Genomic DNA, 13,797 nt, shown 5'->3' with positions numbered 1-13,797 from the left:
TTGAGAAGGAAAATATTTTCCGAATTTTCACCCAGGACCACGTGCGTGTCATAACTTTTACAAAAAAGCTGCCACGTAGCACAAAAGCCCAGCCAAAAAAAAAGTCAAATTACTTCTTGTTGGCACATTCTATGATGTGGGGGAAGGATAGAAAGGAGGAATAGAAATGGCATTCAGACGTCTCAGCTTCGATATGCGAAAAATGTGCATTAAAAACTGAATTTATCATAAATTTTGCACATACGTGCTGGAAGGTTAATTGTAATTCCTGTACCACCTACTTTGTAATCTTAAAGTTATCATTTTTTCATAATCACAAAGTTCATTATATGATACATAACTACAAATAAAGAAAACAAGAACTTATAGTTATAATACCTACTCTGGACCCCCTGTATAATTGAATGTTAAAAAATCTGTGATATAATATCTTCTCTATTAGGTGGATTTTGCTCCTCCTGTTGGATATAAGGAACCTGAACCAAAAGCTGTTGCTGAGGAAGAGCCAACTGTAAGTTTTATGCATACTGCAATTACCATTTCACTGTAATTATCCTAGGGTATTCCCAGCAGGTGAGTAGTCTGTAAGCATGAAGATTTTCTGCTTTTCGGTATAACATAAGTATGAACTAATCTCCTTTAGAAAGTCTTCCTAGCTTAAACTATATCAGAAGGCTGGTTGAAGTTATTTAGCAAATTCCTTATTATAGAATCCGTAACATTTATTTAACTGAAAATCAAAGACTGTAGAGTCTTCATGGTTAATCTGAAAGATTGTTAGCCAGTTTAGACTATTTTGCAACAGAATATATTGGAAGTTCACCGGTATTTCTTATTTTCATGTATGGAAATCTGTATTTTGCTGTGGAATAAGAATATTTTGCAAGATATCTTTATTCAAAAAATGGAAATGTGAGTTTGTTATTGAGAGTATCTTAATTTGAAACTTATTAGAAAAGAAATAAATCAAGTAAAAACTCAATTAAGAGTGCATGTAAAGCTGCTGCACTTAATAATTTTTTAAAGCAAAAATTAAAAAATGATGGAAATTAAATTATAGTTTGTCTTCCATGGGATACAAGAACTTGAAGCAACTTCTGTGTTCTTTATGGCAAAGTAAATATGATATTAGGTAGAGTGGCATGAAAATCAAGTGAAAGTGTAAAAAAATAAATTTACAAAACCATTCCTAATATGTACAAAATTGAGAGGTTAAGCTATTTTTAGGGCAATATATTATTGACCAAAAAATCTGTGTATCAAATAAAAGCAAGGCTTGCAATTAATTGGTTTATACTGTCTTCTTTAGGGATGCAGCAGGAATAACAAATCCTTTTAACCTTTAAATGCTACCTATGTTTCTGAATTTTTCCATTAAAAATTTTAAACAAGAATTTTGAAAAAAAATTAAATTGTTAGTTAAAAATTAATGATAACATATACTATTTACCACAGATCTGCACAGTCAAATTTAGGTACAAAAGACAAATCGATTCAACTAGGTCAAATTGAAATTGCCAATACAACAAGGTGCTTGCATCATTCTTAAATACTTTTAGCCCTATACGCAAATCAGAATTTTATTTGGAGGTTCATTTCTTAATTGCTGGTGTACTTCTGAGACAAAAAAATTATATCTTCCAGAAATTTTTGTTAATTGATTTTAACCCCTTGATAAACAAAGTCAAGAAGGGTTTTCTTGTTAGCTTGTCTTCCTAACCAAATTATTGTGGATTAGTACTAGTGATGCTATTTTACAGTGCTTGAAAGCCCTGAAATATCTACTGACCAAATTTCATTATTAATCAGTAAATGTTCTGGGGTCTTCCATCACTATAAATAGTTTCAACTGTCCTAATCTGTAGTAGTTAAAATAGCACTAATGATAGCAGAAAGTGCTAATTCAAGCATTAATCCTGTCTGTTTGTTACTTCATTCAGGCATTTTTGCTATTTATTAATTTTTGCTGTTATGAATCAGTAGTTCTAAGTCACAATAGCAAAAGTAAAGAAACAGACAATTTTTGATATTGTGAACTTAAATGGTGAAACATTTCTCATGAATAAAAACAAATTTCTCTCATGATCACTTTTGAGTAGTACCTGAAATTTTTCAAGTCTTGCAGATTTATTTTGGTATTTACGTATTATCGCAATCACCTTAGTAGAAGTCACCAAATTTTCAGAATGTGCCAATTTCTGGAAACCCCGCACATAACCATTCTTCAGCAACCATGCTCGTAACAATCCTTCAGTCAAGCAAAATCACCATTTTCGTATGCGTTCTTTTTGTTGTATTCCAAGCTCCAACCTTTTTCTAAACAAATCAGGCTATTTTTTACCTTAAACTTAGTTTTAAAATATGCAATTATGGAATTTGCTAGCATTTAAGAAACTGCGGTAAAAAAATTTGCAAAAATACAAAGTTTTGCCACAAAATCTTGAAAGGGAACTGTGAGGAGATGCATTTGGTGGATAGCTGGTGTCGCTGAAGTTTGTATAATGCCAAGTCTCAGAAGTTCTCTGATTTTTTTCTTACTTCCTTAATTAAAGGAAGTATTGTAATAGCAAAAAATTTGGGAGAAGTATTCATTTTGACCATTCTCAAATCCATTTGGAAGATTTTTTTTACATGACATCTCTACCTACAAACAGAAGAAAGGACTCTTCTCTCCCATATGTATGTTTGTATGTATGTATATATCTTGCATAACTCAAAAACAATTAGCAGTAGAAAGTTGAAATTTTATTTATGGGGCTGCTATAACATCTAATTTTTTTTTTAAGCAAAAACAGATTTAGGTGTACTCAGAGAAAAGTGCAAAACAGTTGTAAACATTTTTGGAGAAGAATGTGTTTTTTTTTAAACACTAATCCTTATGTAATAATCAAAATTTGTGTGTTATACAGCTGAAATAGTGGGTTTTATATATATATATATATATATATATATATATATATATATATATATATATATATGTTGATAATGTTTGCAGACTTACAATAAATATTGATAGTTAAGAAAGCCTTTTTTAAGCCATGAAACCAAATAAGTGACTTTTACCTTTTCATCTACAACAAATGATCAGATTGTACTAAAATATTTGTGTTAATACGTAAAAATTTACATGTTAGCTTTCTTTCTTTTTCCCTTCCCCTAGTTCATGATGTCAAAATCCAAGTTCATTTCTTACTGATAAAATGATTTTTTTTAATTGATCCTATGCTCCAAGATAAATTTTCTTATTAACACATATTTTGTTCAATTCTTCGACATTTGCTAACTTCTCTTGCCATTCCTGGTGTTGTACTTTTTCTGATCTGTCCTCATCATCGCAGCTTCTGAAACCATTTAATTACTTAAGAGGTTATATTCTTTGTTAAATCAAATTTTTTAATATTATTCCTCTTTTACATTATAAATCAAAACGTCCCTCTCCCCCCTATCCTAACTATGACAGGCAAAACAGAATACATCAAATAGAGATTTTTATCATAGAAAGATAAACTTGGAAGGTTAAAAATTTTGGTGATAGACATATAATAGTCCTTTGTCTAAGTACCTTGTACAATTTTGTTATTATTATTGTTCATGTTCTGACAGCATTGTTACTACTGCACATGATCCATTAAATTACCATTATCATCATCATATAATTACATTATCAGGGAATCTAAGTCACATTCAAGCTGGCCTAAAGAAGTTCTCAGATATATATCTCACTATGTGGAACAACCTGTATTAATCAAATAATAAAACTTTTTATAGTTAATTCAATATTTTTATGAATAGGATATTTCGACTGAATGTATTTATTACTATAATTTCCTATAAGAAATACTGAAGTATACTTTTTATGAATATGTTTTTCATCTCTTAAGAATTGTATTTTAATTTCCTTTGTTATTACTATATGTTCTCAGAATGATTTTTCTTTTTGAACAGCAACCTGTCGTAAAAGAGCCAGAGCTTCATCCACCAGATACATCATTTGTTGTAAGTGTTAACTTAAATTAGTATGTTAATTATATTAAATTAGTATAATTAAGTTTTATACATGTAATTATAAGTTTGAACTTTCATAGGTTTTTATTTCCAAACAAAAAAATCTAAATACTGTTTTTTAAAAGTTTATAAAGTCATTTAAAAATGCAATTTACTCCATTAGGAGCTTCATACCACTTCAATATCACATTAATAACTTTTGATAATATTTCATTCTTTGAATAAGAGCACTGAAAAAAGCAAAATGTGCACAAAAGACTGTTTCACTCATGAGATTGCTGACCTTCAAAGCACTTTGGATGATTTTCTTTTTACGCGATGATCGGAAATGCATAAGTTTTATGGTCTTAATACCCTGAAGTGTTTATCATTAAAAAAATATAAAAAACCATAAAATTATTTCAGTTCTCCTCTGAAAAAAACAAAAGTTAGTATTGACAGTCCATGAAGCAAATTCTTTAATAATGAAAATTAAAACACAGTTTGAAAATTTTTAATTTTGAAAGCTCTGTTCAATTCAGATAAAGTATATGTTTTATGATTTTAGCTTATACTATTGAAGAAAAATTAAAGATATTATGCATCATCAGTTGGCCCTAGTATCTTTTTGTTACGGATACAATTTTATCACAATTAAAAACGATACATATGTTCAAGATTTAAGTACAAAAGTTAAATCACCAGTTCTGATAAGGGATTATATTTTAATTATTTTGCATTGGGCTGAAATATCCAAGTTATATACTGTAAAGCTGCAAGCCCTGAAATGGCAAAGGACAATCGTGTGGAATCACTTTGTCTACAATTAATCATTTTTAATTTTTTAAACAATTTTCATTTCCTTTTTATCATTGTTTAAAAAATAAATGCATGGTTCATCATGGAGGTAGAAAGTAAGATGGAGTGGCCCTAACCAGTTTACCCCATAGTAGTAGTTTCCCCTAACCATGTAGGGATCACCAGTGCTTCAGAGCACTGGCAATCCCTACGTGGTGACCAAAACATTGGGTAATTTACCATTAAGTTCAATGGGTTTTGACACAATCAGATGTAAATATTTTGTAATTACGGCGTAAATATACATATAAATGTATATATTTTCTTTTTCTACAGTACTTCAGAGTCCTAAGTATATGAAAAGAATACATTTTTAAACAACATTTCATTCTGAAAGGAATTAAAGGCTATACTTTTCACACAACAGTTTGCTCAGAATGGTTTAATTTGAATGAAATATTTTCATAAGTTTTCTTTAAGTACATTAGAAAAAAAAATGTAAGGTAATTCGATTTGATTCGGTTAAGGTACAAAAATTAAGATCAAAGTTTATTGTATTATTAATATTAAAATTATGCATTATTTCTTTTCTATTTATAGAGCTTCTTCCTAAAATATGACATGATTTTGTGGCTTTTGAGGCATCTTTTAAATCGAAAAATATAAGTCAATTTATAATTAATGCTCTATTCTGTTCACTTTAAATTAGAGAATTATTAGAACTTAGCGAAATACTTTAAATAGTACTTAACTTTGTGTAAACATTTTTGACAGGGAATAAAATAAGTTTTTTTTTTTTTTTTTTTTTAAGTATTGTTTAAAACTTCTACCTGACTTATTATAAAATGTAAGGGGAATAATTCTTTTAATTATACTTATCAGATTTTTTTTACCCTTAATTTGAACAATACATATTCCAAAACTCTTTATTACTTTCTTAAGTGTGCATCTCATAGCATTTGCTTTACAATACCTTTTAACAGATTGCTTTCCAGTATGAACAATTCTTGCTTAAATAGTTCTATAACGTATTTGTCAACAGGATTTCAGTTTATGTTTACAATTCAATATTAAGGTTATTATATATTTAGATAACATTTATAATCATTATAAATTAGATACATTTAATAATTAGATTTCTTCACAGTAACTTTCACAGTTGTTTATAAATGAATAAATTCTTCATTTCAAATTCATTTATAAATAATTTAATGAATATTTATGTATTTTGTTAAAGGCAGATACATGCTTTTTGCAAGCACATGCATAAATACCCATGCATATTTCCTATTTTTCATTTTAGGCATGTGCAAATCTTTAATTTCTGTGTATTTACTATATTTTTCGAGTAAAGTAATTTACACTAATTTAACATATACCTGAAAGTTTTACATAACAAATATGTATAAATATAATTTGAATAAATTATATGCAATATTTTTAATACCCACTCAAAGGTAAGTTTTTCTTCAAAATTCCTCCACGATGGCATCTCTCCCTTTAGGCAGATAGCCCTTGCATGCCTTACTCTATTTAATAAAAACTTAACCTGACCTATGTGCATAATTACAAATATTTTAACATGCATAATTTAGCCATCAAGTTTCAAACTTTTGACTTAAAACGCGTTTTAGGACATTCATCATCAAATTCAAATCCTCTAGTAAATATATTTTGGCAGAGCACTCAATACCTCTTTTATCAATTTTACACAGTTTAATAATTCTCTGATAATATTATAATAATAATAATAACTAAGTAAAATGTGTAAGCCCAAAGTTTTTTTTTTTTTTTTTTTCAGATATATAAAAATAAAATGTTGAGTTTAAAATGAGCAACAGTAAAGCCTCTCCTCTAAAAAATTTTTAAAAGTACATGTTGCAATAATATGTGGATGACAAAAAAATTTATTTTATTTTAAATATTTTGGTGTTTGTAACATAAAATAAAAGTAGCGAATGCTCTATCAAGTGTGTCGAAAGGTGTATACAATTTTAAAGGTATCATAAGGTATTTTTAATTCTTTAAGCATAACATTTTTGCTAAAATCTATATTTTTGTAGTTCAACTGCTTAGAATTTTATAAAACAAATTCATAGTCAAAATCGCTGTTGTTAGTTATCGAAAAATAACCAAGATGTGATTTTTGCGTAAATGTCACTAAACTATACTTGCTATAATTCACTTGCTATTATCCATCACACTATGAATGTTTCTTTCATGCAAAAGTGTCCCATTTTTCAATTTGTATGGAACTGTCATGTGTCAAAATACTATTAGAGCACTGTCAAGCAAGCTTCTGAATGTAAACAAAAAACACCCCATCTGGTGACCTAAGCTTCGAAGCAGTGCTTCACTTCTAGTGCCAGTTTGGCCACTCCTTCCTTTCTTACCTCCATGTGTTTTATAAATCGAGGGGGGGGGGAACCTTAGTGAATGCAAAAATAGTGAGCTCTCTGTCCAGAAGATTACTATCATTTAAATTGTTTTATCAAATGCATATTCAACGCACATATTCTTGAGAGTTGGAAAACCAAGTTAAAAAATTTTTCAATTCATAACTTTGAGTGATGCAAACATCTATTCGGAAGAGAAATAGAATTTAAAAATGGGCAATAAAAACAAAATCAGATTTATGTAAATTTTGAACAAACTGTCATTTTCATAGATAAACCAGACATAAGCCCCTTATCTTCAGGAACAAAAGCATTTATTTTTCCATAGCTGTCAACCTTTAAATATGATAAACTATGAGTGTCCACTGCGTGGTGGCATTATTTCAGAAAAACTCCAGCTGGTTTAAATTCCCTTTATAATGCATGAATCAGATTATTCAACTACTTATAGTAGGATATAAAACATACAACTATTTAATTTGGTAGTCTAAACTTTATGCTAGTTTCTGTTTTGGCTGATTTCTTTTATAATTTTCTTACACTTTTAAACTGAAAAAAAAAACCATGAGTAAGAAAGGAAAACTTAAGTTTATCACAGTACTTTCAAATTCGAATAAAATTGAATAATTAATGTGCATACTATTTAGTAGTATATAATATATTGATGTAAAACCAAATTAAATACAAATATTTACTGATTAGACATTGGTTGAATCTGCATATAAAGCTCTGCAAATGTCTACAGTAAGTAAACACAATTTAGGTCAAATTAAATTAATTTTTAAAAAAATATGCTGAAAATCACTAGGTGTGGTGGAGGAAATTTTTCCAATTTAAATTTCAATATTTCAATAGATTTAATTAATTCAAAAATTATGAACTCTTTGTCCAGGAGATGACTTTCATTTAGACTATTTATGAAATGGACATGCGACAGTTGTAAAACCTTAAGAATTTTTCAATTCATAATTACTGAAAAACTCTTTCTTTAGTAACAGCTAAAAATTAAAAAATGGGAGATTTGGTGATCTGCTTGGGGACCAGGTCATGTGACAAAAAACCAGAGAATTGGTAGACATGCCAATCTAAGATTGCTTTTTGCCTGATTTTAAATGTAGATATGTAAATAAATTTATTTTATTATGAACTTTCGCTTGATAAGTCTGTCTCTTGCCTGTTCAACAGTCATTCACTTATGCATTTTTAAAAAATTAATTTTAATTTGCTAAATTTATTTTCATTGTTTGGTTTTGCACTTGATTTACTTATGCTATCTGAATTTAAATGATATTGTATATTAGTTCGAAAATTAAATCTTTTATATGTTTGCACATTTTTTTTTAATTATTTTAACTTTAAATTTGCTTTTTTACGTATTTACATGTTTGTTAAAATTTAAATTTCATTCCTTGCAGCAATGGTGCAAAGAATTAATTAAATTTGTATTTAAATTCAATTTATTCTTTTGTAACTATTTTATTATGAATATGTAGATGTATAATGTGCAAAGACTAAAGATTATATGGAAAAATTTGCTAAAAGAAATGTGTAAAATGACAACTGTTTTTTTACTTAGCAGTTCCTTCTGCAATAATTTTATTTTTACTTGGTAATTGTTTATTTGATGGTGCCATAGTTAATTAATATTTCTTGTGTAGTAAGAAATATCAAACCTGTAAGAAGTCACAGTTGTTCTTTGGGCATTGTTCTGTGTCAGCTGCAATTGATGATAGTATCCCTTTATCCTGTATCCAAGATTTATGTTTATTCATTCTAAGATTTTTCATTCTAAGATTTATGTTTATTCATTCTTATTCCATTTTTAAATTCAAAAGCTAGTCCTGTGTACATTATAAAGGAATTCATTCTTTTACCATGTTTCTATATTTTTAGCTATCCTGTATGTTATTCTGCTTTAAATTATTATTCATACTTATTTTTTATTCTCAACTGCCAAAAATAATCTCATAAATTGTGGAAAGGGTGAAAAAAGGCCTTAACCAAAATTAAATTTCTTTTTAATACTTTAGTATTTTAGCTAGGTAATTTCTTCTTAAACTAAATTTTAAATCTTAAGAATTGTGTTTAAAATTTATGTGAATGGTGTAAATTGAGCTGTTAATTACTTTGTATGTTCATTTGTAATGTTTTATATTTTGTGCTGGTTTGGCAGGCATTTTGTGGAAAAGGAAATAGACTGGATGGTAAAACAAAGGAAGTAGAAATATCTGACAAAGCACTCAATGCACCTCCACCAAGAAGGTAAATGTATTCCAAATTTTATTTATATGGTGATAACTTAAAACTTTGAGTGTTGTATATATTTTATGCACTTGCAGTTTAATTGATGAAAAGTATTGCATTTGATTAAAATGTATGAAGTGATGATTAAATCAAGAGTGGTATATATTTTATGCACTTGCAGTTTAATTGATGAAAAGTATTGCATTTGATTAAAATATATGAAGTGATGATTAAATCAAGAGTGGCCAAACTATATGTCAACAGAAGCCACATGTTATCATGATGAAAGTGTATAAATCAAGAGTGGCCAGACTGTATGTCAACAGAAGCCACATGTTATCATTTGGGATATACAAGAGCGAGAGCTAGATTTGCTAAAATTACTGTTAAATATAAATGTTATTCAAATGAAAACCTTATTATATTAAGTATATTTATTGTTATTATTATATAAAACAAATGAGAAAATACAGAAAAATTTTACATATGTGATTTTGGATGTTTCCTTTGAAAGTGCAGTCCATAGATCTCACAAGAAAAATCCTTTTGGCTATGACTGTAGCCAATCATGCACTGTGGTTTTCACCTCTTCATCACTCTAAATGCACTTACCTTATATTTTATCTCTGAGCCATCCTTACACATAAAAGTCATCAGGAGGGGTGAGTGTGTGTGTGAGACATTCAAATTCCGTATCATTGATTGTCGCAACTGTTAAAATATGTAGTAACAGTGTATCTCAAGGCCTCTTCACTTATTTCTGTTTGAAGGGTGAAAAGAATTTTGGAAAAGGTCTGCTTAACAAGTACTGATTACTGTTGCTCCCTTTTTCTATGTGATGTTCTAAAATGACTACATTTGCTTTTCAGAAGAAAGTAAGAATTACTTTTTCTGTTGGTGGTTGGGTATAGAATTTTTGAATTTTGTCAATGGCTTATGGCCTTCCCCCCCCCCTTTTTTTTTTTTTTTTTTTTTTTTTTTTGTTTTTTGTTGTTGGTTTTAGGTTGGTTGGTGGCAGTGTTCATGTTAATCTTCTGTAGCAATTTTTTCCAGAATCCATCTTCTTTGTCCTAGAAACATTTTCCATGGGCATCAATCAATATGGCAGTCTCTTAATTCAGCAGTCAACTGATATGGCATCTATCTCACGGGCACTTATTAAATCACATTGCGTCATGGATAATACTGTATGCTGAACCCACACTAATATTTAAATTATATTTACATTAATATTTAAAAGATTCTATTTGGAATCGCTCTACTAGCAGGTAATTCTCCCATTAACTGAGTGGATCTTGCCGCTCGTACTCTGCAACATTTTATGCATTTCCAAATGCATTTTTTAATTTCATTCTTTGAGCATTATTATCCAGTATTTCTGTCATATTGCAGATAACATTAAGTGCAACCCTCCATGTAAATGATTTTCGTGATAATTCTGTATTAATAACTTAGTAAAGTGATTATTATTTGGCAATATAATGGGATAATTACTTTCTCTGGTAATTTCTGCGTTTCTTAATCTACCTCCTACTCTTAAAATTTCTTTTTCATGTAGAAATGGATTAAGTGAAATGATTTTGCTTTTAGTTTTAATCGGTTGTTCTGTCTTTAAAGCCTTGATTTCTGCTGAAAATTCATTAAGTTGAACATTTCTTATAATAAATTCTGAAGCCTTCCTTAATTCATAGGCGGTAAGCACACCAGATTGCTTTTCGCGAGCAGATTTACAGTAGTTCACGAAGCGCAGAACATAAGCCATTATTCCCAAAACTTTGTTTAAATCTCCGTACAGTTCAAGATTTAGTAACAGTTCTGTAGATTCCACAAGTGCTTTTTAAAGTAACACATTTTCGTTCTTTACTAACGTTTTGCAAGTCAGCTTCAGTATTCATTTCGGTTATGTGACATCGAATATCTACTTCTTAAAGCCAAGGTGGCCCAGAAAAACAATCACTATCATTAATTAGAGCTTCAGCATTCATCTCTCTCGTAAGTTTATCAGCAGGGTTGGTCTTCCCACTGCAAAAGTACCAGTTGTTTAAATTTGTTTTCTCCTTGATTTCTACCACACGATTTCTTGATCCAGTGAATGCAAATTTTGGAATTGGTCCAGTAAAATATATTTCCTGTATCCAACTGCGGAAATATCGATTGCAAATACGAACTTAATCTTGCAGAAATTAATGTTCCCAAAAGTTCAAGCCTAGGGAGTGTTACCTTTTTTAATGGAGCTAAACGGAATTTCGACATTATGAAACTTGTTTTACATTTATTTTTCTTCTCAAATCTAAAATATGCTGCAGCACCAAAACACTTGGGACTGGCATCAGAAAATATGTTGAACTTCTATAAACTTCCAACACATATCACTGAAGTACTGTCTGGGAATTTCGAAAAACTTTATTTTTTCAACTTCTTTTAACCATTCTTGAAATATGAATTCTGTATCAAGTGGAACATTCTCGTCTCATTGAATACCCTTTTCCCACATAGTTTGCATTAAGAGTTTGATTCGAACAGTAAATGGATTCATAATTCCTAAGGCTTATGTTAGGTTATTTAATTACGGCAAAGCCTCGAGGGCTATCTGCCTAAGGGGAGGGATACCTTCATGGAAGACTTTCTAAAGGAAAGTGGCTCATATACAGATTACACATGGGAAAAATCACAAAAACACCCATGCAGCCAGCCCGTTCGCGGGATTCAAATCTCAGACCGAACTACCAGTGACATTACCGCTCAGCCGCTGGTGGGCTAATTCCTAAGGGATCAAACAGCATACCACATGCTGCTAAAATGATGCGTTTAGTTACTTTAAGATTTTGTAACTTCTCAAACTGAGATACATCTATTTTCAAATTATCATTGACATTGTCCCAGATAAGACCTAAAACTTTCAATGGTATCAAAGAGTCTTCAGATGTCTCACGACAGTCAGTTCAATTAAGTTTCCATAGTTCATTTAGCTGAGGTGAGTTTGAAACCCGTCTACGTAAATTCATACTGACTTCGCTAAGAATGAAAATCATGTTCTTGCTTAAATGTAAGGCCCTTGCTACATTAACTGTCCCAAAAATTAAATCATATAGCTAAAGCTCTTTTAACATACTGCATGCCTCTTCGTATTCATTTTCATACTTTTTTAATTGCAGTCTTATTACAGCTGTTATATAATATATAAGGCGAGCACTTCACCTCGAAAGGGACTCTATTGTGTTGGAGAACCTGTAAGTTGGGATTACTGTGATCGAGATTTAACCCTACTTCATTTATCCACAAAAACTTTAAAAAATCTCTATCTTCTTTAGCTAAGCCTACCTCTAAAAGTGCATGCTGAATTTCGGCACAAAACACGATTTAATGTACCCTGAATTTAATGATAATCCTTAGCAAGTTGGGATTTAAATTAGGTTTGCTTTCCAAACAATCATTAAGTGATAAATTGTCCTTACTTTTAGAAGAAGCGTCAAAAACTATTCGAACCTTTGTAGAATCCTTCTGCTCGCGCACTACCACATGATGAGGCATGTAATACCCTGTTTTCAAATTACCATTTAATTACGTATTTGCCTGTTCCACTGTACCATCTCTCAAGTGTTCATTAATTATCTCATTTTATTTTAAATATAGCTGTCTGTTTTTCTGAAACTTATTATTTAAAAATAGCAAATGTTGTTTCGCAATTTCATAATTTATTATTTAAGCCTTCAACACCCTCTTTCCACAATAATCGAGTCTCATACCTTTTATTCTCATAGGTTGTATTTCGTTCTAATGACTCTAAAATTTCTTTTTCTGATCGAGATATTTTTTTATCCGAACTAATCCCAATTGTTTCTAATTCCAATAATTTTTTAACTCTTTTGTAATATAAGTCCTCATTTACAACGGTTATATGATTAACTGTTGCCTCCTTACAATTTGATCCTTTGCCCTTGCCTTGAATTACGAAACCGAAAGTGCTTTCTGTTGCGACTAATTTTTTACAAATCTTCATGTTTCGTTCCCCTAAAATTTCCCAAATATAATCTGAACCTATTAATACTTGAATTTCATTACTCATACCAGTATCTGCTAATTCTATTTCCTTCTCAAATGCCATCTTACATATCCACCAAGAAGGAACTTTTACATGCCTTCATGTTATAGAATCAATGACTATTGCGTTAATTTTTATCCTCTTATTGGGACTGTTTACATTCTGCAATACTATTTCTACAATATCATACAAGCACTCTTTTGCATCTAAATGTGAAAATAATAAGCGCTTCTTTATTAATATTTTTCAACCCCAGTGAATCAACCACTTCTCGTAAGATGAATGACTTTGTTGACCCTGAATCTTTTCTCTCCCCCCTTTATACCTCATTGT

The 13,797-nt window shown here is 29.9% G+C and overlaps 1 protein-coding gene across 2 annotated transcripts in view; it reads left to right on the top strand.

Annotated features, from left to right (window-relative positions):
• The window catches only part of Ufd1 (ubiquitin fusion-degradation 1-like), a 78,886-nt gene that overhangs the window by 51,402 nt on the left and 13,687 nt on the right, over window positions 1-13,797 (top strand). For both annotated transcript variants that reach the window (XM_085821415.1, XM_085821417.1), the window contains exons 8-10: window positions 443-511; window positions 3,946-3,996; window positions 9,352-9,440. In XM_085821415.1, the coding sequence (XP_085677541.1) occupies window positions 443-511; window positions 3,946-3,996; window positions 9,352-9,440 (209 nt within the window). The remainder of the gene's footprint in view (window positions 1-442; window positions 512-3,945; window positions 3,997-9,351; window positions 9,441-13,797) is intronic.

The sequence above is a fragment of the Stegodyphus dumicola genome, chromosome 1 (genome assembly GCF_044657685.1).
Source record: "Stegodyphus dumicola isolate Sdum_Otavi_A_Nest chromosome 1, ASM4465768v1".
NCBI lineage: Eukaryota > Metazoa > Arthropoda > Arachnida > Araneae > Eresidae > Stegodyphus > Stegodyphus dumicola.
Note: the sequence above shows the minus strand (reverse complement) of the source record. Positions and strands in the feature narration are given on the sequence as shown.